The sequence below is a fragment of the Lagopus muta genome, chromosome 1 (assembly GCF_023343835.1).
Source record: "Lagopus muta isolate bLagMut1 chromosome 1, bLagMut1 primary, whole genome shotgun sequence".
In the NCBI taxonomy this organism is placed as follows: Eukaryota; Metazoa; Chordata; class Aves; order Galliformes; family Phasianidae; genus Lagopus; species Lagopus muta.
Window position 1 is genome coordinate 53351269 of NC_064433.1, and position 26302 is coordinate 53377570.

At 40.9% G+C, this 26302-nt stretch overlaps 1 protein-coding gene and 1 long non-coding RNA gene across 5 annotated transcripts in view; one reads left to right on the forward strand and one right to left on the reverse strand.

Annotated features, from left to right (window-relative positions):
* LOC125687492 (uncharacterized) overlaps positions 1 to 2349 on the forward strand; it is a 34230-nt gene extending 31881 nt beyond the window's left edge. For both annotated transcript variants that reach the window (XR_007374122.1, XR_007374119.1), the window contains one exon: positions 2252 to 2349. This is a non-coding gene — a long non-coding RNA (uncharacterized LOC125687492). The remainder of the gene's footprint in view (positions 1 to 2251) is intronic.
* On the reverse strand, positions 1 to 25455 carry C1H12orf75 (chromosome 1 C12orf75 homolog). 3 transcript variants are annotated; one of them, XM_048932642.1, is made up of 6 exons: positions 25309 to 25455; positions 18703 to 18727; positions 13490 to 13525; positions 12503 to 12582; positions 11662 to 11697; positions 1 to 3463 (listed from the first exon to the last, which is right to left on the reverse strand). In XM_048932642.1, exons 1-6 carry the CDS (start codon positions 25349 to 25351, stop codon positions 3456 to 3458), a joined length of 228 nt encoding a protein of 75 aa, XP_048788599.1. In that variant the 5' UTR covers positions 25352 to 25455; the 3' UTR covers positions 1 to 3455. The 3 variants fall into 3 exon arrangements, with proteins under 3 accessions (XP_048788599.1, XP_048788592.1, XP_048788583.1); XM_048932635.1 differs by lacking the exon at positions 1 to 3463 and adding an exon at positions 9197 to 10383; XM_048932626.1 differs by lacking the exons at positions 1 to 3463; positions 11662 to 11697 and adding an exon at positions 11713 to 11939.
* Between the last annotated feature and the right edge of the window lie 847 nt (positions 25456 to 26302).

Genomic DNA, 26302 nt, shown 5'->3' on the forward strand with positions numbered 1-26302 from the left:
AAAGAAGAAAAACACAGTTGTTTTGCTAATATGAGTAATGTTCCTCAGCATTTGTAATGAAATTAAGCTTCTGATTGCTTCTCCATCTAGAAAAGAGTAATTTCTACTCAAGAAGTGCAGAGAATAGCATTTCAATAGACAGCAATTCATCAGCATTGCTGGGACGCTTGCTTTTCTGCTCATTTCCAGAATCTCCTTCCAGTTTCCTTTTTCTACACACAAAAGGCACACCTCCTTGTCCTCCAGCTGATGCACAGCAGAGGACATGCAGCAAGAACAGAACAGGTTCCGGATTGGGCAGCCCAGCCTCACTGGGGATTGCAAGAGCCTTGGGAACAAACCCGCCAGCACAGACTCTTGGCTTTCGTTGGAGGAATACTGAGATGTTATCCAAACAAAGGCCCTCTGCTTGGGCATTCAAATTTGAAAGCTTTTTGAAGGTTTTGAGCCAACTGATATAGCCAACACTAGCAAGCCTGTGGCACAGGCAAGACAGGAGTTTCTGATTTCCAGTGCCTCACATCTATTTTTAGTTCCAAAATCAGATAAACAGTAAGAATCAAAAGCAAACTGACAGAGAACCTGTTGGAAAATAGCAGCTGTGTACTTCTGACTTTTTCCACAAGTAGCTAGGCTTCAAGGAACAATAACAAAACTGCAGTGCCAGAGACACACAAAAAATAAATCAGTGATTAACTGTTATTACAGGCTTCTCATTTGGCTTTTGAGGAAAACTGAATTTTTGCATCCTGTTCCCAAGCAGTTCCTGGCCATCTGAAGGCAGGAGCTGTGTTTCTTATCAGATGTCTCTTCTGCCTTGATGCACCTATGCTAGTTTTTGATGAGCAGTAAGGCTATCAGCCTGCTTGCCCTTTTTAAGCTTATTTTGCATAATGGCAACTTCTGAGTTCTCAGTAAATTACAGTAAAGTTTAAGCAGGATTATTTGACCTTGAGTCTTGATATTTTTCCTCATTGCCCTCAGTAATAAGACTACCTTTGGGTGACCAAGAAGCAGCTTTTAGTAGTTCAAAGACAAATGTTTACCTTGGAATAAAAAAAAAATATGCATTTGTATTGTCTAGCTTGTGCAGGCATTTCAAGAAAACATATTCCTGGGCAATAAATTGGTCCCAAGCAATGGTAAAACAATGATAAAATCAATAAACAAAGATGTGCAAAATTTTCAGGGAAAATATGAATATTTGCTTAGGTTAGTCTACTACAGCATATATCCTGTGGGAAAAAAAAAATAGAATTTGATCATATCTTTTGACATCTATCATGATGTGGATATATTAGGAAGCTGAATTTTCTTTAATGTTTTCTTTATTTGTTGTGATTTTAATGTTTTTTTTTAATTTGTTGTGAGGAGGCGAGGAAGACAATGAATCTTTTGATCTTTAGACATGGCGTAGACATACACAGTGTGCACTGTAGGTCAGAAAAACACACCAGGATGCAAACATTTATTTTAAGCTATGTTGTATTTAGGACTTTACAGAGCACCCAGGAATGGTTGGTTGCCTTTTTTGTTGCAGAATCACAGTATCATTTAAGAAAGACTGGAACAGGGATATAGCGAATCACCTTGAAACTGGACAGCAGCATGGAATTCATTGCAGAAAAAAAGCCCCTAGCACTCAGAAATGTATTCTTACGTCTTGGATGACAACCTGAAGTAGCCCAGAGCCAATGTTTTTATAGACTCTGTTATCTTTCAGACTTGACCTAAAAGCTTCATAAGAAGCAAAGTTATTTAGAATAATTTGATTTATAAGTGATGTCCATAAACCACAACTTTGCCACAAGCAATTGCACAGTGACAAGCAGCACTGGCTATGCTGTCATTGGTAAATACTTTGCAAAAGGAGAGGACTTGTCATTTCAATACCAGCCTCTGAGTCGGTATATTGAAACTAAACCCTAAAGTTAAAAACAAAAAAACACAAGTTGTGGGGGTGAACAATTAATTACAGTAATTTTTTTTCCTGGAAATCAGAATAATATGCACAGGCTCTTATCAAAATTTGAAATAAGTATTTTGGAACAGGTAAGCTTTCAGCTGGTAAGACTGTGTATATGGATACTGTAAAATTGAAATTTAAGATGTTTTATATCATTTATATCTCTGAATGATATGTTGGAAGTTACAGAAAAGAAAAACAAGAGAGGTATAGCAAGACTCCTTAGAAAGGATTCCTCATGAATTTTTAGGACTTTTAAACAAGCCTTTGGTATTCTCTCTTCAGAATGCTGTTTTCTCCCAGAGGGCTCAGACTCCAGAGAATCAGCACTTCCATCAAGGTCTGCAGGGTTCTTTCCATGGAAGACATTTGAAGAAAACGATCCTCAGCAGCACCAAGAAACATGCTGTCTTTGAACAAAGCTGCTTCTTGAGGCCAGACACAATTTGCTGACCTACTTTGGACAAGGATTTATTGACATCCTGGGCTGCAGCCTGCCTCATGTACCACTGCCAGGAGAGCTTGAAGCACAGCTGCTGACGGGACGGTGATTAATTTGATTGTCACCAGCACTGCTCTGAACATAAGGCTTTCTCAGGAGGCACATAAAAGGAAACTCAGTGCAGTCACTTGGATTTTGCTGCTAAGGGAGTGAGGGAAGCAGAAAAACAAATCCCAGCACAGTTTAACAAGGCCAGCCTTTCCAGCTCAGGGCTCTTTGCACCGGTCTTCTGTCACTGGGTGAGGTACAACCAGCCAGCGGAGGCTCGCAAGTAATACACTGCACAGTTGGCTCTTCAGTGGGAATGAAGCCATCATTCCTCATCCAGAGTGCAAAAAAGACAGTAGGATCACCAGAAGCAGTATGTCATGGAGATGTCCTTCTGCCTCACCAGTCTACCAACTGGTTATTTCAAACCACCTTGGATGTTTATACTGGTAGACACCACAAAGATGTGCTGTACAGCCACGTGACAAATGCAACATGATGAAAACTGTGAGTTTTTGAATTGTGATGAGCTATACTTTGTGCACATCAGTCACAGCCCGTGATCTAGGCAAAAACAGCATGTGTCAAAGGATCAGCCACTGTCAACTGGAAGTAATTTCCTTACAAGCTACAGAGGTCTGCAGGTGAAATTATTACAAGACTGCAACTACTTGGTGGCAACTGCAATGACAGTACAATGGAGACCTCTGTAATTTCTAACAAAGTCATTTACAATACTTAATCACAGGACCTGGTTCCTTATTAACTTGCAATTCTTGTCATCATCTGAAACCTCCCCAAAGAGACTGTACAATTTGCAAAATCATCTTCTCATTTAATTTCCTGGTAATGTTTATTCTCGTTTTGCACAGCACTGCTCCAACTGGAATACAATAGAAATGCTTTCCCAGCATTTCCTGCACTCTAACTTTGTAGCACAAAACTGTGTGTCCAAAGGCACATCTGAAGGAGGTACCGTGATGGCGGTCAGATGAGGGTTCAAAATCCTGTAATGATTAAAGGAAGACTCATAAAACCAGGCCAGTCCAAATCTCTTGATGGTGGAGTCACACGTACAGAAAAAGCTCTTCCTATGGAACAACCAGACATTATCCGTGCTTTGGCTAAAGTTGAGAAGAAAACAGCTGAGCGGCAAAGTATTTGGGATAAAATGTTCTCCAGCAGCACCTACTTACAATGCTCACAGAGTAGAGGTGTAAAGACAGCCCTTTAGCCAAACCAGGTCTGTGGCAGGGCTCTATGTTCAAGATGAAAATGGGGAACAGTGTCTTGGAAAATTACTGCAAATTACAGACTCTTATAATAAATAAACATTTTTGCCATGGATTATTTCAGCCAACATGAAAACAAAAACAAAAACAAAAAAAAGAAAAAAACAAAGAAAAAAGCCAGAAGGAATAAGACTATCTTTCAATAATTGTAATACCTGAAAGGCATCACATGATTACACCACTCAAATCTAGTCTAATTCATAAAAAAGTGGGATTCATTTTAAGTGTGAAAATATGTATGTCTCTATGACAGAGTTAGTCCATAGTGTTTACCACTTTTCCTAAACCTTTGAGTGAGAACTGCCTGCAACTGTATGAGAGAGGCTCCTTGTTTACCTTACTGGTTCGGATAACAAATTGGCTTCCTCCTGAAATTCATATTAAAAAAAACTATAATGCTGCTCTTTGTAAATTATTATCAAAAGATAAATCAAAAATCATTTTCCAATTAGAATTTTTGTGATTCTTTTCACTGTAAATCTTGGGTTTCTCAGGGAGCAATTATTATGCAAGCAGTGATGTTCTGAACAAAGGCTTCAACAGTGCTGGATAAGTTCTACAACTATTATTCATTCTATTAAATGGAATTTTGAATTTATAGAAACTCCATCTCCTCTGGCTGGCACAGTTTCCTTACTACAAATTAATTTCCTGCCAAAAATGGTTTGCTTTTATCTGATGATCCAAAGCAGTTCCTTTGATAGAAAAGTAAAATAATTTAATCATTTATTTATTAAACTAACCTACAATTTGGAAGAGGAAAAAGAAGTAGGCAACTGGTTTCTTGCAAGTCTTCAAAGATGACGCACTTTGTTATAATAACCAGATACTTGGAGTTCGCTCAAGTTGTTACCATTTAAACATTAAGATCTAATTAAATCTTCTAATTTTATGGAAGATCTTTTGGCTGATTTCCCAAAAGCATGCAAGGCTCCTATGGAAAACCAGGTAATGGGAATCTGTCCAAGTTTTTCCCTTACAGTAATATCATTTGGGGAACACAAGCTTAGCTGGGGGAAAATATTCAAAGTTACAGTCAGTGTAACCACGTACAATAGCACAAATACATTAGACTCAAAATGAAAGGTGTGCATTACCTTCTTGATTTTACTTATTGATAAACATGGCACTATGTTTGTGTTCCGTCAAGTAGTGTTTGGTGGTGACGCAACATGGACTCTCTCCAAAGTCTGAATACCTCTTTAACTTCAATAAACAGTCTTACATTTTCCTACAGTCCAGTCTCCCCCACAAAACAGTTACTGTAAGTGACCTGTCTCCAATTAACATGTCTCTCTGAATCACGGCCTCACAGTAAGAACTCAGTGAGCTCAGCTTTTATAGAGCTGAAGCTGTCCTGCAGACAACACTGAGATTTGGCAAACACAAAACATGGACAATGATAGCTAAGTGTGGAATTTAGTTCTTCACATTACCTCTCCTTCACGCATCTTTTCCTTCACACTGCCTCTTCCTTTAACACTGGAATCAAAGACCAGAAACAGAACTCTCCCAGTGGGCTGCTAATTCCCTGAACACTGATAAGACCACAGTGATCCATTGGTTGTACAAACAACTTAAAATATATGTCATAACTAAACCAAGGCTTCGCTTCTACCTCTGCTTTGCTTTTCAGATTAAACTCTTTCTGTATGTTCTATAATCTTTTCTGTATGTTCTATAATCTGACCCTGCACTATGCCTGTTAATGATTTTTACATCTTGTGTATTTTCTCAGTTTACTAGAATTGTTTTTCAAAAGTGATGCAAGCTTTCAAAGAGATTAGAGGTTTAAATCTGCAAGGAGAGATGTAAACAAAGGGAACACCACTTGAAAGAGAAGGTAGAATGTTTATATATCCTGGCAATATCCAAGAAGACATATCAGGTTAATGGGCTCAATACACAACATTAAAAAAAAGAAAGAAAAAGGAGAGAAATGGTTTCCCAACAGGTTGCCATCTCAGATTTCTAAGTGTAAACCAATCTCCATTTCTCTTCAGTCTTGAAATGATTTGGCGATTGTCTACTTCTTGCTCTATGTTCAACAGATGAAAATCACAGAGAATAGAGCAGATGTTAATTAAACTATTTCCTTTATTTTACATAATTTTCAGTTCCTGACCTTCTTCTGAATCTGTCTTTGCAGCATAATCATAATATAATCCTCTTTCTTCCACGTATTTCCTCCTTTCTGGCACTCTTAAGTCCATTTCATCCAGGTTCCATCCCATGGTATCTTTCTTACTCTTTTCTCAGCAGGCTTAAGCTCATGAGTCTTGGTTTAAGAAGCTTCACTATGCTTCCTGGAAAGATCTGTTTCACGGGCAGTGTCCTATCTTCACCTATAGCTATTTGATTCCTACAGAATGGGTGGCAGCCATTCTAAGCACTCACAAGCAGGTTTCTGCTGTCCAGTGAGTATTCCTATGTTTGAAAACTCTTAATATTACAGCAAAAATTGCTAGACTGTGTAAAACAAAATTGCTCCCATTATGATCACTTCAAGTTCTGTGAAAGTTTGTTGTTAAAACGGGTTGAAGCATTTAGCCCAGTCTCAAAAGGTTTCCTGCAATACTGGCACACCTTTGCTTTGTGGAAAGTTTGCAGCACAGCTATTTTCTTGGTCTGTTTATAAATCCATTGCAAAACAAAAATATTCCACAAATCACCCTCCTCCAGCCAAGTTCTCCACAAAGCCAATTCAGTTCAAGTGTTCAAATTGCTGTCAATAGGAAGTGATGACAATGTACTGCAAAACTCCGAGGAACTATAACCAGATAAGAGCTTCTTTAATGGGTACACGCACTAGAGGAACTGTAGTAGCAGTCTGTAATAATTGTCACTTCTGATCACCATGGGAACCAAACAGAGGTCTGCTTTGCTGAAAACACATTAGTAGTGACTCACCTACTGCTTGGGAAGCATGATTACTGAGAATCACTAGAGTTGTGTGGGTGACAGAGAACAATATGCCAGTGCATTACTAAAAAAGCTGATGCCATTTCAACCGTACTTGGATACAGCAGATTCCTTTGCTAGAGATGCAGGATGAAATCAAGTAAATCACTGCTTTTTGTTTCTGTTCAATAGTAACAAACCCCCCCTTTATGTTCTGCAGTTTCAGCCCTGTGTGGCCTCTACTATGAGAGGATTTTGCCCTAGTGAACAATGTCCCCTATGTCACATTACAGTGGGCTTTACCAGGGTATTCACAACCTTCTTAGTGATGGATTTAATGTTTGAGCAACACAAAAGTTTAGCTCTATGTTGCATCCTCTGAACTGTACTGCAGGGTGGATGGCACACGCAAGATGAGCAGTATCTCTACCTGGGCCATGCAGAGACTGAGAAGTTGAGTCCTCACAACTAAGCTCCAGGTTCTGCACTCAGAAGAAAGCAAAATAAATAAACTGTCCCATTAGTGTAATTCAAAGGGCCAGCTGTCTTCCAGGTGGAACAGTTTGTGCAATGAGACAAAAATTATCACCTAAGAAGAAAGCACAGCTGTTTTTTCAGCAATGGCAAAGTGTGGTTCCAAACCTGTGCTTAGGAGGCCTAGTATTTTTCAAGATTCAGTTGTCTGACCTGAGATACGTGACTTCCAGAATAATATTTCTGGCGTTTGAAAGAAGCCCAAATTGAAGATTCTCGGATTATGAAGCCTGAATGCACTGTCTTTGCTAAAGTACTTTCAGAGTGCAAAGATACTTCCTCAGCTTTGGCTGGAGAAAGAGTGACAACGTGAAATAGCACTACAGCTCAGCATTTAAATGTTCCTTCTTTACACATGGTAATTCAAGAAAGTTTTGACAAAACCAAAGCGTATTCCTTAATAATAATAACTCTGCCATTCAATGGCTTCTTGTTTTCTGTTTGCAATTCTCACTCTGAACCATCAATGAGAGCCTAAATATCTTCCAAGGGTGCCATCAAAAATGCAGCTGTCAGCTGGCATATAGGGTTTCTTTTATGTTCCTCCTCCTTACAGAAATATCCATAGATTGTAAGTTTTGAAAGAGTATGCTCATTTCTCCAAGAAATGTCATGTGCTTTCATTAACAAAGGCTTAGGAAATGTTACTCACCATAGAGGAATTTTGATGAGCAGACAATCAGTTTCTTAAGTGGAATTTAGCCAAGACAGAATACAGTGCACTGTCATAAAGTTTCTACATCTCTGGGTCCTTGGGAAAACAAAACACAAGAGTTTGCTAATCTAAGGCGAGTCCACGGCCCTAGCTCTCCAGTTTGACAAGATCTACTACTGAGGTTTCAGCCCATAATACTGAAACATATGTCAGTTGATGGTAAGCTTTTGTGGTGATAAGATACAGAGGAACAAAAATACTAAGAAAGAAACTACCGTACCTCCCACACATTCAGAGGACGATCGTTATGAGTGTAGTTCTGCAGTGCGCTCACCTCTTTGTAGCTTTGCACGAGAAAAATCAGGTGAAGACGTGTAACAGGAAAAAGTTTCAACTGCCAACAAGTTTCAACTCCCTCATCTGTCCCATCACCAGCTCCCGGGAGTTATTCTTAAAGCCCACTTTGTTTTGTTCTCAATCCACACAAGGGACTTCAGATGTCAGTAACAGAACAAGAGCTGTTTGAATACAGCCTGGTCCATTTTTTCAGTGATTCTTCCCAGCAAGGGAAGGAGAGATTACTGGTGTCTTCCACTGGCTTTTCTAACTGAACTATGATATATCCTAGGATGACTGGTTTCTTGTTGGTTTCTGGGGGGATTTTTTTGTTTGCTTTATTGTTTACTTTCCTTTGGGAAAGGCAATCATGGTTAGGTCAGACACGGGCCTTGCTGTTCTCTGCTGAATAAACCTGTGTTGTTCAAACCATTTGGATTGTTTGTGGAGCATGTGATATGGAAACTATATCCTTATGCTCCAGTAAGCTGGCAGGAAGCAAAACTGCACATTCATTACCCAACACTATTTGAGTTCTCATCAGCTTGGCTTGTAAGAACAGGAGTCTGCAGATGTAATTTGCAGACAATCATTCAAAATGAGATATTTTAACACCAACTCTTAATCTTCAAGTTATTTCAACTTGGTTCTAGGTTGAAGGGATCAAGTATGAACTGTATATTTGTCTTTAGGAACTGGAAGTTTGAAAGCATTGATAAGCAAAGCAGCAGAGTTCTTGAGAACAGAAGAAAATATTGCCACAAACACTTAAAAGGTGGCAAGCAAGAAGTATTTTTATATACTTCTCTTTACAGACTCACACTAACCAAACTTCTGCTTGTTTTAAAGCTGAAGCTGCAAGAAATCATGGTCAGTAATTGCTTATTTGTCTTAACAGGTATTGGTGAAATGGGCAAGGATTTCAGGGTTCTCAATGTTCCATTTGGTGCCCAAGTTTCTGTTTTGCTTTTGCTTTTTATTTTAAAAGATGGTTGTTAATCTACTGTAATACGTGAACGTGGTGGGGATTTTTTTTTTTTTTTTGATGTAACATTGTGTCTTTTTTAAAAAGTTTGACTAACAAATTATGCAAAAAAGTTTTAATAACTATAATACTTGTTCAGCCATATGGAAACATGACATCTCATCTGATTCATGTTTTGTGAAAAACCTCCAGGTGTTATAAACGCAATGAATTTTAAACCCCCCCATCCATAACTGCATACATTAATACATGGAAATAATAACACCACCGATTCTGTTACTATTTGCCATATTTGAGATGACAGGAGATAAGCTGGAGACACAAAACTCAAATAGTGATCAAGCTCACTACATTTCAGGAGGACACAAGGCTGGATTTTAGTCCAGCTATCTCTGACAATACCATCACTTCACGCTCACTCAAGGAAATGTCACTGTAATATCACATAGAATGGAAAACATAACATAATAGTTTGGTTCATTCATGTTTGGTTTTTTTTTCACATAAAGCTTTATAAAAGAGATAAAGCTGAAGAAAATGAAAATAGACATACATATTATGATGAGATACACTGTCCTTATTTAAACAAATTCCCTTGAGCAATGTATTTTTAAAAGGTGAAAATTAAACGCTAGTATTTGTTTCAATGTATAAAAGTGATGATAGTAATTATAAACAGCCCAATGGTCTTTTGCCTATTTCATCCTAGTAAGTTTTCACAGCAAAAATAGTAAAATTTGCAATATTACCAAAAAGATGCAAATCTGTTAAATATATTACTCTGAAGTAAATTAACAATTAATTTATAAGAATCTACCATAGGAACTATTAAGTGGACAGTAATAATGATTTCCTATATAAAATCTATTAAAAATTTTTGGAGAAAATATATGAAGCACAGCTGATAGCTGATGAAATCTGCAATATGGCCACAGAGAAATAACTTGCAGATCATCAAAGTTAGCTCTTGTGCAGAAACATCCACCATGAGTTCATTAATTTCATTTTCCTCTGGAGAACAGCAGGAGGTTTCCATAACGCAATCACCATAGCAAACAGATTCAACGTTGTACTTTAAGCTTTACCCGTAGTTGGAACTTGCAACAGCTTAGGTTTTTTTGGTGCTCTGATCTGTCTTGCTCTCTGGAAGGCTATGTAAATATTAAAATCTTCAGCAGAAAGACAACTCTCTCTAAAGTACTGGTAACTGGTCTTTGCAGAAAACTGCCAAAAACATAAAAAAATTAGGGATAAAGAGATTTAGCTGAACTGGTAAAGCTACACAGCAACACTACATACAAAGCAGTTAACTAGGTGTCTGTTAGAAGCTGTGAGATTTGAGGACTATGCCCTCTAGACACACATGGACATAAATTCTTGGAGCTCACTGGAGACTTTGAAGCTTTAAAGGTGCTCAAACTGTTTTCCATAGCCCGAATGCAGGCAAGCTTTGATTTTGCACCAATGAAGTCAAAGAGCACTTTCAACTATTTTGAACAGCAAAAGAACTCAGATTCCAGTCACCAACCATAAATGGAAAGCCCCAACATCAAGAAGGTGCCTCAACCTTGCTCAGATCAAGCATGATTGTGTTCTTGGCTCAGACACCTTGGCCAGGTTACTGAAATTAGTGTGATGACCAACTACAGTTCTCTCTGCATGTGAGGGTAGAGCCCATGGAGCTTTAACTATTCACATGATTAAAAACAACCAGTATAGTTGTGTTCTGCTCTACCGGCTCTGACCAGCCAGAACCGTTTCTGGTTCTTCACCTAATTAGAAAAGGGTTCTCCTTTCTGTAGGAAATGTTGGTGGCTTTATAATTCCCCCTCCACCCTAGATGAGCAACACAGTTCTCTTTTGAAATTTGTCTATGTTTGTTCAGTTCACATTCTGAATGGAAGATAAGCTTGCTTTGTTTTCCTTCGGACATGAATTTGTAAAGGACTTCTTTTAATTAGTCATTTAGTTGAAACTCTTAAGTCAGATCCTTTTTTTCACTGTCCTATTCTGGCCAGCAGAGCACAAAGCACCACAGATTCTCTCCTAACAGGAGGAAAGTTCTAGTGTGTCACATACTGGGTGCCTCACGTTGATCTGCAAGGTGGCCCCAAAAATAGAGAAATATTTGACTGCAGGGATCATGCTGATTACATGCTGCTGAGTGCACAGTACCCATAGCAGGTCTCATACTGCTGCAGGGCCATCCGCAGTGTGGTTGAAGGGGAGTACAAAGACATTCGATTTTTATTCATACACAAACAGGAAAAGATGCAGTTTCCTTGCTTCACACTTCTCATCAAGAAGGTGGCTTTACCCACTGCTTCGTTTTTGTCTGCACCACTGAGACTTGACCCTGGTTCAGCCCTCAGAAGTCACAGTGCAGCTGGAAACACAAGCAGGTGATCCCCAGACTCCTGACAGCAGCTCATGGAGCACCACCACCTGGTTTCCTTCCAACTACACATCCCAAACACAGAACAATAATTAAGCCATACTGACCTCCAGCTGTTTTGATCTTGATGTGTTTATTTCCTTCTAATCTTAATTAGAAAACAAAAGGTAAAGAAGGTTAAAACATTGTAACATATAACTTATTTAGAACACATTTAAACAAAGCATGCAACAGAGGTACTACTGTTCCAAAGACAGTTGCTATTATTATGACAAACAGTGTTATTTTTCTTCATTTTTTGTTTTGCAGCACATTTTGGAAGCTCCAGTCAGTGACTTAGCTCTGTGGTGTACATAAGTGACAGCAGCATTTTGTTGTATTAAATCTGAAAAATATTACACGATCTTATAAATATATTTATGGCTTGTCTACTAAGTATTTGTAAACACAATGTTTTATTTCCCGCTGTTTAAAAATATAGCATGGAAAAGACACAGTTTGCACTAGGTATCATTTAAGAACAGAAGAAAACCTGAAAGCAAGCACTCACTAACCGTTATTACTGAATTTCACCACAGTGCAAGTAAACATCTTCAAATCTAAAAATAGTGCCGAGGCCCTGCAAGTGCATATATCATCGCCTCTTAATCCTAACAGTATTTTGTTTTCCTTGAATTCACACAGCACTCAGAGCACAGAGAAGCTGTTCAGAAGACAATGTACCACCCTGGCACCATCTGCTCTATGATTCTTCAGCAGAAGTTGGAATGTTATAACTTAAACGGGAGCAATCACTTGGGTGATTATAAACAGCCCCACTGCCTTAAGAGAGCCCAATGCTGTTAAGTCTGTCTGAAGTAATCACTGATTTTTAAAGGATAAATACATCTTACTAGATAAAATTTAACCAAGAAAGTGGGAGAAATGCAATGCACAACCTTACAATACCTTTTGGTGCAGTTTTCGTCTGACTGGAAACCATGGCAGCCGCATCCGATGGCAGACCAACGTACACACCCCCATAGTTCCTGATATGAAGAAAAAAAGTAACAGACATCAGAGCTTAAGTGAAACACTTCTTCCAGTAGCATAAATATCACACAGCAGTGTTACAAAGACCATGGATGGACAGAGAGGATGCACAACCACATAAGTCCTTCTTTCCCAAGGCTGCAGGAAAGGTTCTTCTAGAGACCCAAGAGATAGATAGTCTGATATCAGAGCATAGCCCTGAGACCACAGAAGCACCTCCTTCTAACAATGCATGCCAACTAAACAAGACTTTGACCTCTCCTGATTAATAAATAGGATCTACATCCCCTTCTCAGGGCCATACTTGGAGAACACTGTTAGTAAGAAGATGCATAAGTGTATTAGATACTTTTGTATTCCAACCCTCTCCCTTTCATGACGATAAAGAATGTATTTCCAGCTCTGAAGTCAGTATAAAAAGCAGGAACTGATGCAAGGAGGTGGAAATGGGGTCCTTAAGAATCTCTGCCATACTTAGAGCTAATTACAGAGTAGCTTCTCTGACCCATTAGGTACTAAATGAATCACTTCTCCTCCAGCTCCTGCATCTCTGAGTTGATTTCTGATTTGTTTGATGACAGAGTTGTACTTCCTTCAATTTCCAGCCCAACGGAGATCTTCCAATGATGCTAATGCCATCTGTGGCAGGGTTGTTGTGATGGCAGAGGCCCCTGGCCATTATGGAGCAGATTACTTACCACTGTGAGATATGTGCTCCTCTTGCTGAAAAGCTCCTTTCCCCAACACATTAACAGGGGTGATGATCACCAATTTTGTGTTTTGCACGACATTTCCTACTCTTTTTTGCTTTGCTCTGATGGTGTCAGTGGGAATTAATATGATGCACATCCAACAGCAAAATTCAGTGCAGTCAATTCCAAATAAAGCAGGTACAGCACCTACCTCCTTTTGTCATCATCTGATACAGATTCTTCCGCTCTGTAACACCAAAAGATGTAAAACACATTAGCAAATAGTTTCTTTCAGATACTCTGACTATCAGGGTAGATTCAGGGGCAAATGAAGAACAGTATTAATACTGATCCCAGTTTCATTCAGATCATCCACAATGCTATAAAGTACTCACAAAGGCAAAAAAAGAAGGACAATTTTCCAATCTAATGTATGGAAGAAAGAAAAGGATTGAGAACAGATGCAGCTTACTTGCCTTGATTCCTTCCAGTGATGCCTGAAACTAGGCTTGGGAGCTGAAGCTGGTAAATAAATATATTTCCTGATTGAGTCCCCACATAATGCACAACAACATAAAATCTCTGAACAAAACAGAAACAATTATGGGCTGTTCTTCCATCAACAGAGGACTAGATGAGAGTGGACATCCATGGCATGAGAACAAGGATGAAGAAAGAAACCTTCACAGTAGCTGTGCCACAATGTGTTCAGGAACCCCTATATAAAGTGAGGTACTGCTACTACTGAAGTCAGAGTTGTTTCCCAATCAACAAATTGCAAAATTAATCCCTTATAAATGGGCAATCAGTTTTCTTTTATTGTCTGGGTAAAATGGATAAGGAGTCACTGAAGTTTGACTACCCCTCCTTGAAATAGTGCCCAGTGTAATTGAACCAGAGCAGAGGATAAAGATAAGAAGGCAAATGTGGTTTAAAAAAAAAAAAAAGATAAAAAAAAGATAAAACTGTCAATGTGATTCCTTGTGGGTAACAGTACCCGTGCTGTGCTCTCACCTCTGAGAATCACAGAACTGTAGAGGTAGGAAGGGACCTCAAGAGATCATCAAATCCAACTCCCTGCTCAAGTAGGTTCCCTACAGAAGGTTGTACACATAGGCACCCAGATGGGTGTTAAATATCTCTAGAGAAGAAGAATCCATAACCCCTCTGGGCAGCTTTGCTCTCTGGCCTTCTTGCCAATGCTCTCTAGATGGGTAAGAAGCATATCCTCTGCCATCACCCAGCCTCAGCTCCCCTTTACACAGCCAGAAAAAAAGCAAAGACCCCTTTCCTTGAGAGCTGCATGAAGTTGCTTTATCACTCTGCCCAGCTCCAGCAGAAGAAAGAGGAAAGCATATGTTTATCAATGGGTAGGAGTGAGCTGTGTATTTTTAGTTTTTAAAAAAATGACCACGCTTTTAGAAAGGAACTTTGGGTGCCAGGAGATCACAATCAATCATTTCTGTTGAACCAACCAAATGTGTCACCAGATTATCTCATACAACTGGAAACAGTTTCTATAATCCAGATTAACCATTATGCAGGGAAAAGAATCCTTTTAAAGCACTGACAAGTTCGAGAGTGGCTCAAAGCCTCTAAAATGGAGTTGTAAGAATAACAATCAATATTGTCCAACAGGAAATTAATGTCAATGTTTAAAAAAGCTTCTGCCAGGCAACAGGGCTATTTTGTTCTGTTCTAGCAATGTTCCGTTATGGGGCATCACTGAGCAATTACTGTCATTCTCTCACCAAAACAAATTACCCAGGACTATGATTAAGCAGGCTAGGTTTTTTTAAACATTTTACTTTCCTACTTTTCTCTTAATAGCTACAAATCAAAGTCTGATTTTAAAATGCCTTTTCTCTTAAATTCTCACCAGCGAATATGCTCAGAACAGACAACAGTTCTTGGACTGGGTGATGGCTGGATTCAATCTGCCATACTGCTACTACTGAGCAGACAGAGGAAGAACAAAGAAGTGTTCAGAGGAAAATAAAGAAAAATGTGGACACTGACACTGGAAGAAGAAGCCATTTTCCACCTTTCCAATGGCTCATTTCAAAGCACGGGAATGAGCGCTGCTCCAATTTACATATTACGCATTTTCGCACAACTCTTGCCTTCATAAACTGTAATCTCTAGTTTAAGGCACCATTCTGAAAGGTGCACACTAAGTTCAAATGTTTAAATTTCTAGGAGCCAGCTAAGGCCGATGGAACCACTGCTGCTCATGCACCCATGCTGCATGAGCAGTGGTGGCCTCAGGGAGTGAGCTGCAATGGTGACACTCAGCCACATAAGAATGGGAATGAAAGGCAGTTCCCATGGCTTCAGCAGCACACTAATTGCTGCACCTCCCAGGCTCACTCTCCCCTCTCCTCTTCTGTTAAGTCTCTAGCTTCCCCTTTTGACAAGGATGCAAGAAGAATCTAGCATAAAAAAATAACCTATAAATATCTCATTTTGCATCAAAGAGCCTCTATTTATGGTGTCCTCCAGGCAGAACAAGTTATGATATGCCTTTCTGCACCAGGAATGGACAGTAAGTCAACAGCTGGACCAGACAGTCTGATGTGCTTTGCAGTGATCTGATGCTGTGACACTGCACCTTCCCTTAGACACTGTTGATATCTGCTGCAAAGAGGCTGAGATCACATTTTTCAGCAGGTGACGTAGGTGGAGTCCTGCAACTGGTAGGCAGATTTAACAGCAAATTCACATAACAGTATCTATTTTCAGCTAAAATAAATGTTTCTTTTGGTAAGGATTTGTCTGTCCCATGAGGATTCCTGTCACTCTCTTAAGTCTGAAAAATATTCTTGGTCATCCAGCTGTCAGTTTTCACATCCATCAGTCCTGAGTCCATTTGACAACATACAAACTGCCATTTTTCACATAGTGTTTTAAATACAAAATGACAGGCATTCGCATTAATTCATCCCATCCACATTTTTCTTATCTCAGGTTTTATGGCTTCGTCCACACTGACCTCCAGTATTACGCAGACTCCTTCTAGCAGTGCTCAGCAGTGCCACCAGAAATGACTCATTAAACTTTGCACAAGTAACAGATTGTGTCACTTTAGTTTCCCAGTATTTCTTCAGACCAAGGGACAGGGACTATCAATTTGTATTTGATGGATTTCTCCCCAGTATTTTTGAAACAGGCTAAAATTATCGTATCCTTTCCTTCCTACTGTTACTAATCTTCATCTGAACCTAGGCACACTTTCAACAGGCATCACACTGTTTTGCAGTGTATACTTTATCCCTTCCAAGCTTTTCCAGATAGCACCACGTCCTTCCTTTAGAAGCATGGCAAGTGATTTGCTTGAAGCTGGCTGACAGGTTCACCAGTTATTTGTAAGTGGGAGTATACAGGAGGAGATCACATTCCCAGATAACACGCCTGTTTTGTTCTAACCTCAATCTCAAGAGAACTTAGCATGGACAATTACATTATCATCCTGATGTTAGTAGTGGAGCAACCCAAGGTCAAACATGCCCAATCTAAGGCCCAGAGGGCCAAGCAGCTTCCTTGTGGTCACTGGTAGGCTCCGAGCAGGATCCAGCCCTCCTCTGATCCACCCACCTGCTAGAGTCCCAGTGGGTTGCCCTCAGGAAACAAGAAATCTTCTGAATTACAATAACCAAACCTGTGCTCAAAAATGTGATAGAAGTGAGAACGCACCTAAAAGCTTTTCTTGACCATAGTGAAATAGTTTCTTTTTTCTGGCGTTCTACTTCTGTTGTAAAAATCTGCTGCTAAATATTAGGATGATTGATCTAGGACTTTTCTGGTTATACTGCTGTTTCTCTACCTTTAACAGATCTGTGTTTCTAAGGCCTCACTAGAAGACTCAATTATACTATTACTCACACACGTTGTTCTGCTGGCCCCACTGTACTTATTTGAATGACTAATGGTTCCAGGACCAACTCTCTTTCTTGCAGACAGCACTAAAAATTTGTTTTTTTTCTAAGTTATCTTACTACTTTTTTGAAACTTGACAGATTATCTGTCACTAAGTATCAACACAGTTCTACATGGACCCATAGCTTCAAACACAGAAAAGTCTACTACATTAATTTTAACAGTGCTTGCAGATTTTGAAATGTAAAACTATTCAAGAACAAAGAAACAGAGGCAGTTGTACGTAGTTGTTTAAATTACCTAAATTGCTTGAACAACACAAGAAGACCCTAATATAAATTGAAAACAGTGTTTTTGGATACCTAGGAGTGTTGAGCGCATGAATGCTGCAGGCTATATCAAAAGGGCTTGCTCATAAACCTGCCTTTAGCAATTTGCTTATTGTCTGAGACTGAAAATTCAGATCACATAGGTAGCACAAATCTCAAGAGTACCTGTCACAACAGCATTCATCTCACAAGTGAGACCCGTCTTTAATTCTAAGCCATGCTCTCTAATAGCAAGGACAAGCCTGTGCTTAAGATCTTCTCTCCGGGTATTTTTGACAGCCCTTATCTGTACACCAGGATTCTTCTGTTCAATTACAGTAAATATTTAAAATGAACTAAGTAAAACCCTGTTGCACAATATGAAAATACATCCCCAGTTCCTCAGTCTCAAACTCCAGAGGCAAATAATCATTCTATGAAATAGAAGGCAAGACCTTGGGACGCCTTCTTTGGTGTTTCCTTTCATAGCAAAATAAATTTATGTCTGATTAAATCTGTCCCTGCACGCTTTGCATCAGCAAATGAAAAACCTGAGAAGGGCTAATCTTCTGCTGCAGCTTTTCTGAAAACCAGAAACTGGCAACAGGCAGCAGGGTAACAGAGGTTCAGATCTTCCATGTTTGGAGAAAAACAGGATGGGTAGGGCTGCCCCCTGCTCCTCAGCAGCAGGGATAAGAGACAGAAAGAGGAATGATAGATGCTGTCTTCAGTTCAAAGACGGTAAAGGCCATAACTTTCCCTAACAAATGAGGCCTCACTTGCAGCTAGTTAGGAAGGTGAGTGTTTTCAAAAGGAAGTCTGGATGGGTCACCAGGTCTCTGGCAAAGTGGGAACATTTGCCTAAGTTAAAAATCTCATTAAAATCTCCCACAGAGCTGAGCGGATGCTCATGTTTCACTTCATACAATGACATGCCCCTTTCAGAAAGCTGTACTGGCACGTGATGGGGAAGAATAGTCTAACGTTGTACAACCAGCTAAGGAAGACAACTTTCTCAATGGAGGCTGAGAAACAGAAGGGGAATGAGTCTGTAGAATAGTAAACATGAGGTGGTTTTGAGGAGATGGAAGTTGTCACCAATGACAATAAACACCTGACAGTGTTGATAATACACCAGGAGCCAGATGAATCATTACGTGTGACTAAATCCAGTGTAAGACTAGCAGGACTGAAAATAAGTCCAAGGTTACATGTTTGAAAGGGCAAAGCAAGTACTTACGCATCTTTAGTAGTCCCGGTGGCACCTAGAATGAAAAGGAAAAAAAAAAAGAAAGTATGTTTACAAGATAATGGCATAATCCTTAAACCAACTGATAGTACAATAAGCATTTTCCTCACTGTCTTAAACAACTTCCTTACGCATACTGTAAAAGAGAGATACATATAGCTTTTGGTGATTTTGTCTGCTACAAAGTCACTGCTGCTAACCAAGCAGTTACTCCTAAATGCCTACTTATTTTGAACATGTGCCATTTGATCCAGCTGCAGATTCAGCACTACATCTGTAAACACTGCTCCATTCTTCCTGCCAGACGAACACAGCTTCATAAAACAACTAGACAGAAACACTATAAACACTGGGACACAATCCACCCAAAGCTCCAGTCACCTAAACACATCAACCACTCCGTAATTCATCTTGATGTTTAACTAAAAGCAAAAAGACAAAAGCCACAACTGGGCTGCCTGATCTCAGTGATCGATTTTTTGGTGACTCAGAAGCTTCTTGCTGGGAGAGGCACATTCACACAAGTATGAACTCTTTCTCATTCCTCCCAAGTCATTAATGCCATGTTGCTATTACTGGTATGGCACCTGAGTAATCAGCAAAATATTCCTCTTACTAATTACAATGGCTAGAGTAGACACTAGAAAACGTTTCACTTCTCTTTTTTCCCTTCCTTTCAGCGTTTAGCAGGAAGATGGCATCCGAGCTCACTCTGCAGAAGCTACAGTTATCAAGCCAATAGATACTAGGGTTGTTTTTTTTCAGCTCTGCAACTTCATTTCTTGTAAAACTTTGTTTGCTGCTGAAAAATATCCGTAATGAACAAACACCTTTCACCTTACTCCAGTATGTGATAATGCGCCTTCTGCACCTTGGCTTCAAAACCAGAGGAACAGAACTTTCAAGGCTTGCGTGGCTTTCCAGCACTGCCTACCTGAATGGATAGCTGGAACAGAAAGAAACATCCCTCCTTACTGCTAACTCTTGAGGATAATTTCACTCCTGTATCCCCTTTGCCTAGTAACACTACAGACTCATCTTGTATTGACCACACAGATTTCTTTGAGAGTCAGCAAAATCTCAGTTCTCCTGTATGTATCAGTAGAAACTCTTAATTAAACTGAAGGATGCACCTCTATGAGTAGACAAGCTTTAACTAGCTTTTAACATTCTACCAGGCAGCTATCTGAGACTTCTGGCTCTGGAGGTGCATCTACATGGTATAACACAGAAACCCTCCAAATTAATTGTGCCCAGATGGAAGGCTGGCACTGCAGCACCACATGCAAGCCCGCTCTTGGCTGATGTGGGAAGATATCTTTTGCTACTACCCAGGCTAGTTGGCTCCGAGTCAGCCCAGCTGTGCGTCTCCAGGATACCACCCTGCACATCGAGACAGAGCCCAGGCGTCCACAACAGCTCAGACAGCAGATATTTTGGGAAGTCTAATCACATTGCTGTAGGCAGCAGGATTTTTTTTCAGTAGAAACAATTATTGTGTTCTGAGTCTGTTCTGCACTAGAACTACAACCTGCTTATTTTCTTACATCAGCTAAGCTCACTGCAAACAAACTTGATTTCTTCAAAAAGGCTCACGCTCTTTTGTGAAGCCTTTGCTGAGCTCTCTTCGAGTTCAAGCCAGGCTCTCAGCATTTTGGGTCTTGGTAGGACAAGGGGAAATGGTTTCAAACTAAAAGAAGGAAAATCTGGACTGGTTATAAGGAAGAAGTTTTTAATAAGAGTGGTGAAGCACTGGAACAGATTGCCCAGAGAAGCACTGAATTCCCATCACTGGAGACATCCACAGGCAGGATGGAGGGGCTCTGTGCACCTGATCTAGCTGTAGGTGCCCCTGTTCATTGCAAGGAAGTCAGCCTAGATGGCCTTTGACAGTCTCTTGCAACTCAAATGATTCTAGGATTTAAATAAATTAAACCTTCCTTGCAGGAAACATACCAGAATTGTTTGATATGTAGACTGAGACCTTAGCTGGGTGGGAAGAACTGTTGGCCTACAGCACTGCAGCATTTCTGAATGTAGAGACACAAGTTCCAAACAATCATCAAGCACATTTCAAAGCCAAAACCATGCTCAATGCCATGCCCCTTTTCAGAGCATTACTTAGAGAACTGTGCATCACCCCTCTCCCCACCAGCAGCATGGGAGGCAGCTCTGGACATAAGAGGGGTCAGCTCACGGCTGGAAGTCCACGTGGCAGGCAGGCATTAGGGTACAAATATACAAGCACTCTGGGACAGAAGCTGTCTCAGACCCTTTAGCGTGGGGTTCAGGTCTGTGCTGGAGAGCAAAGCAATGCTGAGTGCTCCCAATACCCAACAACTGGTCCCTTTGGCATTAGGGACTGAGCCACAGCTGGAATTCCCTGCAACTTTTTGAAATGCTCCTCACACAGAAACACTGAGAACTAAATATGATGAAAACAAATTCACTTCTTAAGAGGTAATTTTTACTGGCTTGTTTCCCTTCGTTTTTATAAGCACAAAGAATTATGTTATCCTCACCCCCGTTGATGGGATTCCATCACAGTTTCAGTACCATAATTTCTAATTTTCACTAGCAGAACTGAAAACAGAATGTAGTCCAAATTCACTTGAGTACTACTAAAGTGTCTGAATAGAAACCTGTTAGTGCTTCCAGTTCACAAAACATTTTCTTGCTGGCAGTGCTGTGCTTGAAGATGAACACCACTTCAGTTAGGCGACTCATAACTTTCTCTGTGTAAAAATTCATAAGGTTTTTTCACTGGGGAGCCTGAACAGCCCTTATACACAGTTTTTATTTCACAATGGACCCAATAACATTGCACTTTGCAAAGACTTGTGTTTATTTTGAAGTCCAGTCCACTCACCCTCACTCCTATTACTTCACCAACATGTTTCTTTAACTCTTCCATATTTTTTGTAAGCAACACATTACTCCCGTTTCTCAAGTTCCTCCTGCCATAAGTTCAGTCAAAGTATCTTGTTTAGCAACTATTCACAAATAGCTCTTCCACAACAGCAAGACTTAGTACTCTTGTAGCCATGACAATTTAGAAATATGACTTGAAAAAGGCTTTTCTGAAAGCTTTTCAGTTTTTTTTCAATTACATCGGCTTGCCCTAAAGAAAGGCAGCACTTGACCCTACAAACCTTGTCTTCATCAACTCACAGTGGTTTTGCCATGCAGCAAATAGGCAAGCTCACTGTAGAGGCAGTAACAGCAAAGAGAGCTGAACCCTTCCTGCACCATGCAGAGTGACTGGGGATCTGAGGAATCATGAGAGGCACCGTGTTGCTCGCTTAGCAGATTTGTAAATGAGCAAATCCCAAAGCATCCTCCTTTCAATGAGAGGGGGTCTGAACTTTCAAAACAAAAGCAGGATTTCAGTAACTTCAGGGCAAACGCAATAGGTGGTTGAGAGAAATTGGTAGCCAAAGAGTGTATTCCTCCATTTTCAAACAATATTTTCTTGCAAATACTCCAAATGATAAAAAAAAATGCAATAAAATATTAAAAATCACATATACATGCATGCAACACATCTGAAGTTCTCTGTCATATGCTCCCTTTTGATTTGTGCCAAAAAACAGCAACATGGAACCAAATCCTAACATCACAGGAATTCTTTGTTGTGGGTGCCCCATCCCTGGAAATGCTCAGAAGCCAGGCTGGATGGGGCCCTGGGCAGCCTGAGCTGGTAGGCAGCAACCCTGCCCATGGCGTGGGCATTGGAGCTGGATGGGCTTTAAAGTCCCTTCCAACCCAAGCCATTCTGTGATGCTAAGATTCTATTCTGATCTACTTTTTTTTTTTTTTTTTTTTTTTTCTTTTTTTTTTAAACAGAAATTGATTACTTCTTCAGCTCCTCAAGCAGTACTTTGGTACATAGACATCACGTCCAATCAAACATTAATTATTTTCACAGCAGAATGGTTTCCTTGGTATTCCACCAACTTGATGTTAATAAGTCTGTTTAAACTTGGTGAGAAAATTCTCTTTCATCCTAATTTGGCTAATTTTAAGCTTCCCATAGAGTAACAGCTTGTCTGCCTATTTAAATTAAGGCTAGACTGCCAGCTTCTACGGAATGCCATAATTTAAGGCGTTGTCATTCCTACTACAATTGATATAGAAAAGAGTAGGTAGTTAAAAAATTCTGAGTGAAGCAATGCTAGTATGAAGGGAAAAGCCTTAATGCCAAAAAAGGGGGAATTAATGGGTAAAATGATGTATTTTAAAGCCCAGAAGAGCTGTTTGGAGTTCCTGAAGCATCAGGAAATACCATGAAAGAAGGATATGTAAAGTGAAATAACAAAACATCACAAAAATTAAAAAAATTGATAATAAAATTATTTGTTATTGTTAATAAAAACCTTAATGTGATTATTTTTTTTCCAAATAAATATAATCCACAGTTAACATTAAAACAGCTGGTGGTTCTAAGAAGGATGTGCACATATCAATTTGCTCAGAAGTCTCCATTTCTCAGCTGAGGAGCCTTTAAGCCTCACATCCTTTTGTCTGATGCCCTGGAAGGAAAATCTGAGCTCTGTCAGTTTTACTGGCATTCTGGAGTGCTGCACCACAGACAGAAATGTTATTCTAGATTATGAATATTAGTTTAGACCCTGCAGACCACAGGACTGAGACCTCCTCTGATGCAATCCTAGCCATGCAACACAGCTAATGTCATTAGCTGTACTATCATTATGTATATGACTGCTTGGAAAAAAAATCTAGCTGGGCTACAATTGAAATTTTACCCAAGCAAGAAAATGGGGACCAACGAAACCCAAGTCTACTCAGCTCCGTGAAGTATGCTACAACATTATCCTTAGTGGCAGAAGTATGACCAAGAGCATCACAGGTTAATTATATGTACCTCTAGCTTTGACATCACTGGCTGTAAAATCGTAACTTCAGCATTAAAGTTGTAGCCATGAAGTGCAAGCCACATAAGTCATTTGTATTCATATTGTACTTATTGTTAAAATGTTGAGAATTACACTTTTCTTAAAAGGTCTGCAATCCCGATTGCCAACAGTGTGTCTTCTCCACATAAATCATTTTTATCAGACACAGTATGTAAGGGGTGCTAAACTGCAAAAACAAATTAGCTATCAGACAGCTAATGCCTTACTTCTGCTCCCAGCTGTTGGTGATTACAGAGCCATTGACTGCACAGTTATTCCTGACTTATATCAGTGAAAGTGAGAGCTGCACCTTGTGGAGAGCCAGACCTGTTTTGGAAAGGTCTGTCAGTGCAGCAACAATAATCACATTACATTGATCACAGATTTTATACGGTGATGTTGTTTTTAACCTGTGCTAAGCCACTGGAGAACTGTGGATTATTTCTAAAGAGTGTGCAAGACGCTGCAAAGAAATGCAAACCAAAGTATTTTGTGAGTAACAGTGCAGGCACATTTAGCTATCCAAGAGCTGTACATCATTGAGAATCTTTTATGAACAGGCCAAAATCTGTCAAAAATAGCTACAGTTAAAGCAACAGTGGGCATTTATTTAAACATACACTGAGTTCAAAGTAATGCTCTGCATAGTGCCACAGTTCATTCAGCGTTCGCTCATTTGTGTCTTGCAGCGAGCTCTGCAGGGTGGTGGCAACACCAATGGTACCACAACGGCCACCACATGGAGACAACAACCAACCAAAACTTAAACTTCCCTCCGAGCTGCTCTGATGGCTGCCACGATGCTTTCACCCAGCAAACAAATCCAGGCTGTGAGCACCATCCTAGCAGCAGAAAGCAACTTCAAGGCACGGTGACGGGGAATCAACAAGTGGAAGAGAATTCATCTGATGTTTAAGCAAATCCTACAGTGCATTCCTTAGAGATGAGGAAGGCCTCTGGTGTATAAACCTCAGACATCATTTAAGAGAAATCAAGTAAACAATAATGGTATTAAAGCCTCTCCTTATGGGTGTGAGGCACAGGACTGAGAAAGGCAGCCGCACATCACAGTGCATCCATCCATCCATCCACACACCCTGAAGCCCTTCCACCCAGGCACAGTGCCACACGCTAAGGCCAGCACTGAGCTCTGGCTATGGGCAGTGGGCTCAGGGCTGAGCCCTCGCGAGCTGCTGCTGCTCTGACCGCAGTTTCGCTGGGCGTTTTCAAGACGTTGTGAATTTAATAAATGTATCTGAGAGACTCACGCAGGGATTTAAATAGATGGCACTGTTTGCCGAGTGCAGTCAGGATGAAGAATGATTTATAAATGCTCGCCTTTATAACGAGGAGGTCAAGGTCCATTTATTAATTTCCATCTATTTTCCCCTTTCGCAGGGGCTGGGTGGAGAGGGGGAAGGAAGACACAACCGCACCATCTGCCCACACCTCCCCTGCTCTGAAAACAGCAACGCGCAAAGCGGGGAGTGGAAGGGGGGTTAAGGAAACCCCAACCTCAAGGCGCTCCCCAACTTCTCCGGCCAGCAGAGAGACGGCACAAACCCATTTCCGAAGCGGCCTTACAGGGACGGCTCTCACACCCCTGCCGACCCCCAGCCCGGCCCCGCCGTCCCCCCAACCCACCCGGGGCAGCCCCGGCGCGCCCCGCCGCCGCCCCTACCTCTCCCGCCCGCGCCGCTGGCCGTAGAGTTGCCGCAGCCCATGGGCGCCGCCTGGGCCGCCCCGCGGTGCGGAGCCGCGCGGAGGGGAGCGGCGGCGGGAGGCTGCAAGCAGCAGGCGGAGCCGGGTGGGAGATAAAGCCGCTGGGACCCCTCCTCCTCCCCTTTTCCTCCACCTCCTCCTCCTCCTCCTCCTCTCCCCACCCATCGCCCCGGAAACCGCTGGCCCTGCTCCGCTCCTCCGGCGAGTTCCCGCTGAAAGCCCCGCACCTTCCCGGCCATCCTCGATAACCCTTTGGCAGCTCCGGGACACCCCTCATCCGCTGCGGTGGCACAGGGCGAGGCGGCAGAGCCATTGCTGCTTCCTCAGATGGTTGCTTTCACTGTTTCTCTTCTGACAGAAGAGGCTTCTGGTTGCCATTGGGACCCACTGGATTGGGAAGAGCTACAGATTCACTGTTACCGGCTGATACTAGAAGCACAGAGAAACACGCAAAATGAGTTTACAAACTCTACAAGGATTCTTTTCTGAGGGGGGCAGCCTGATCTGGTGGGTGATAGATCCAATGGTGGCAGCAGAAGGTTGGAAATGCATGGCCTTTAGGATCCTTTCCAATCCGAGCCGTTATGTGATTCTATAATTACTTCCCCCAAATAATTTCTCTTTTTTTTTTTTTTTTTTCTAACTCAAAACTTTCCATCCATACAGAGCAGTAAAATATTTTCAAACTCTGGTGATGTACTCTTGCTCAGTCATAGAATCATAGAATCATAGAATGGCCTGGGTTGAAAAGGACCACAGTGATCACCTAGTTTCAACCCCCCTGCTATGTGCAGGGTCACCAGCCACCAGACCAGGCTGCCCAGCGCCACATCCAGCCTGGCCTTGAATGCCTCCAGGGATGGGGCATCCACAGCCTCCATGGGCAACCTGTTCCAGTGCGTCACCACCCTGTGTGTGAAAAACTTCCTCCTAATATCTAACCTAAACCTCCT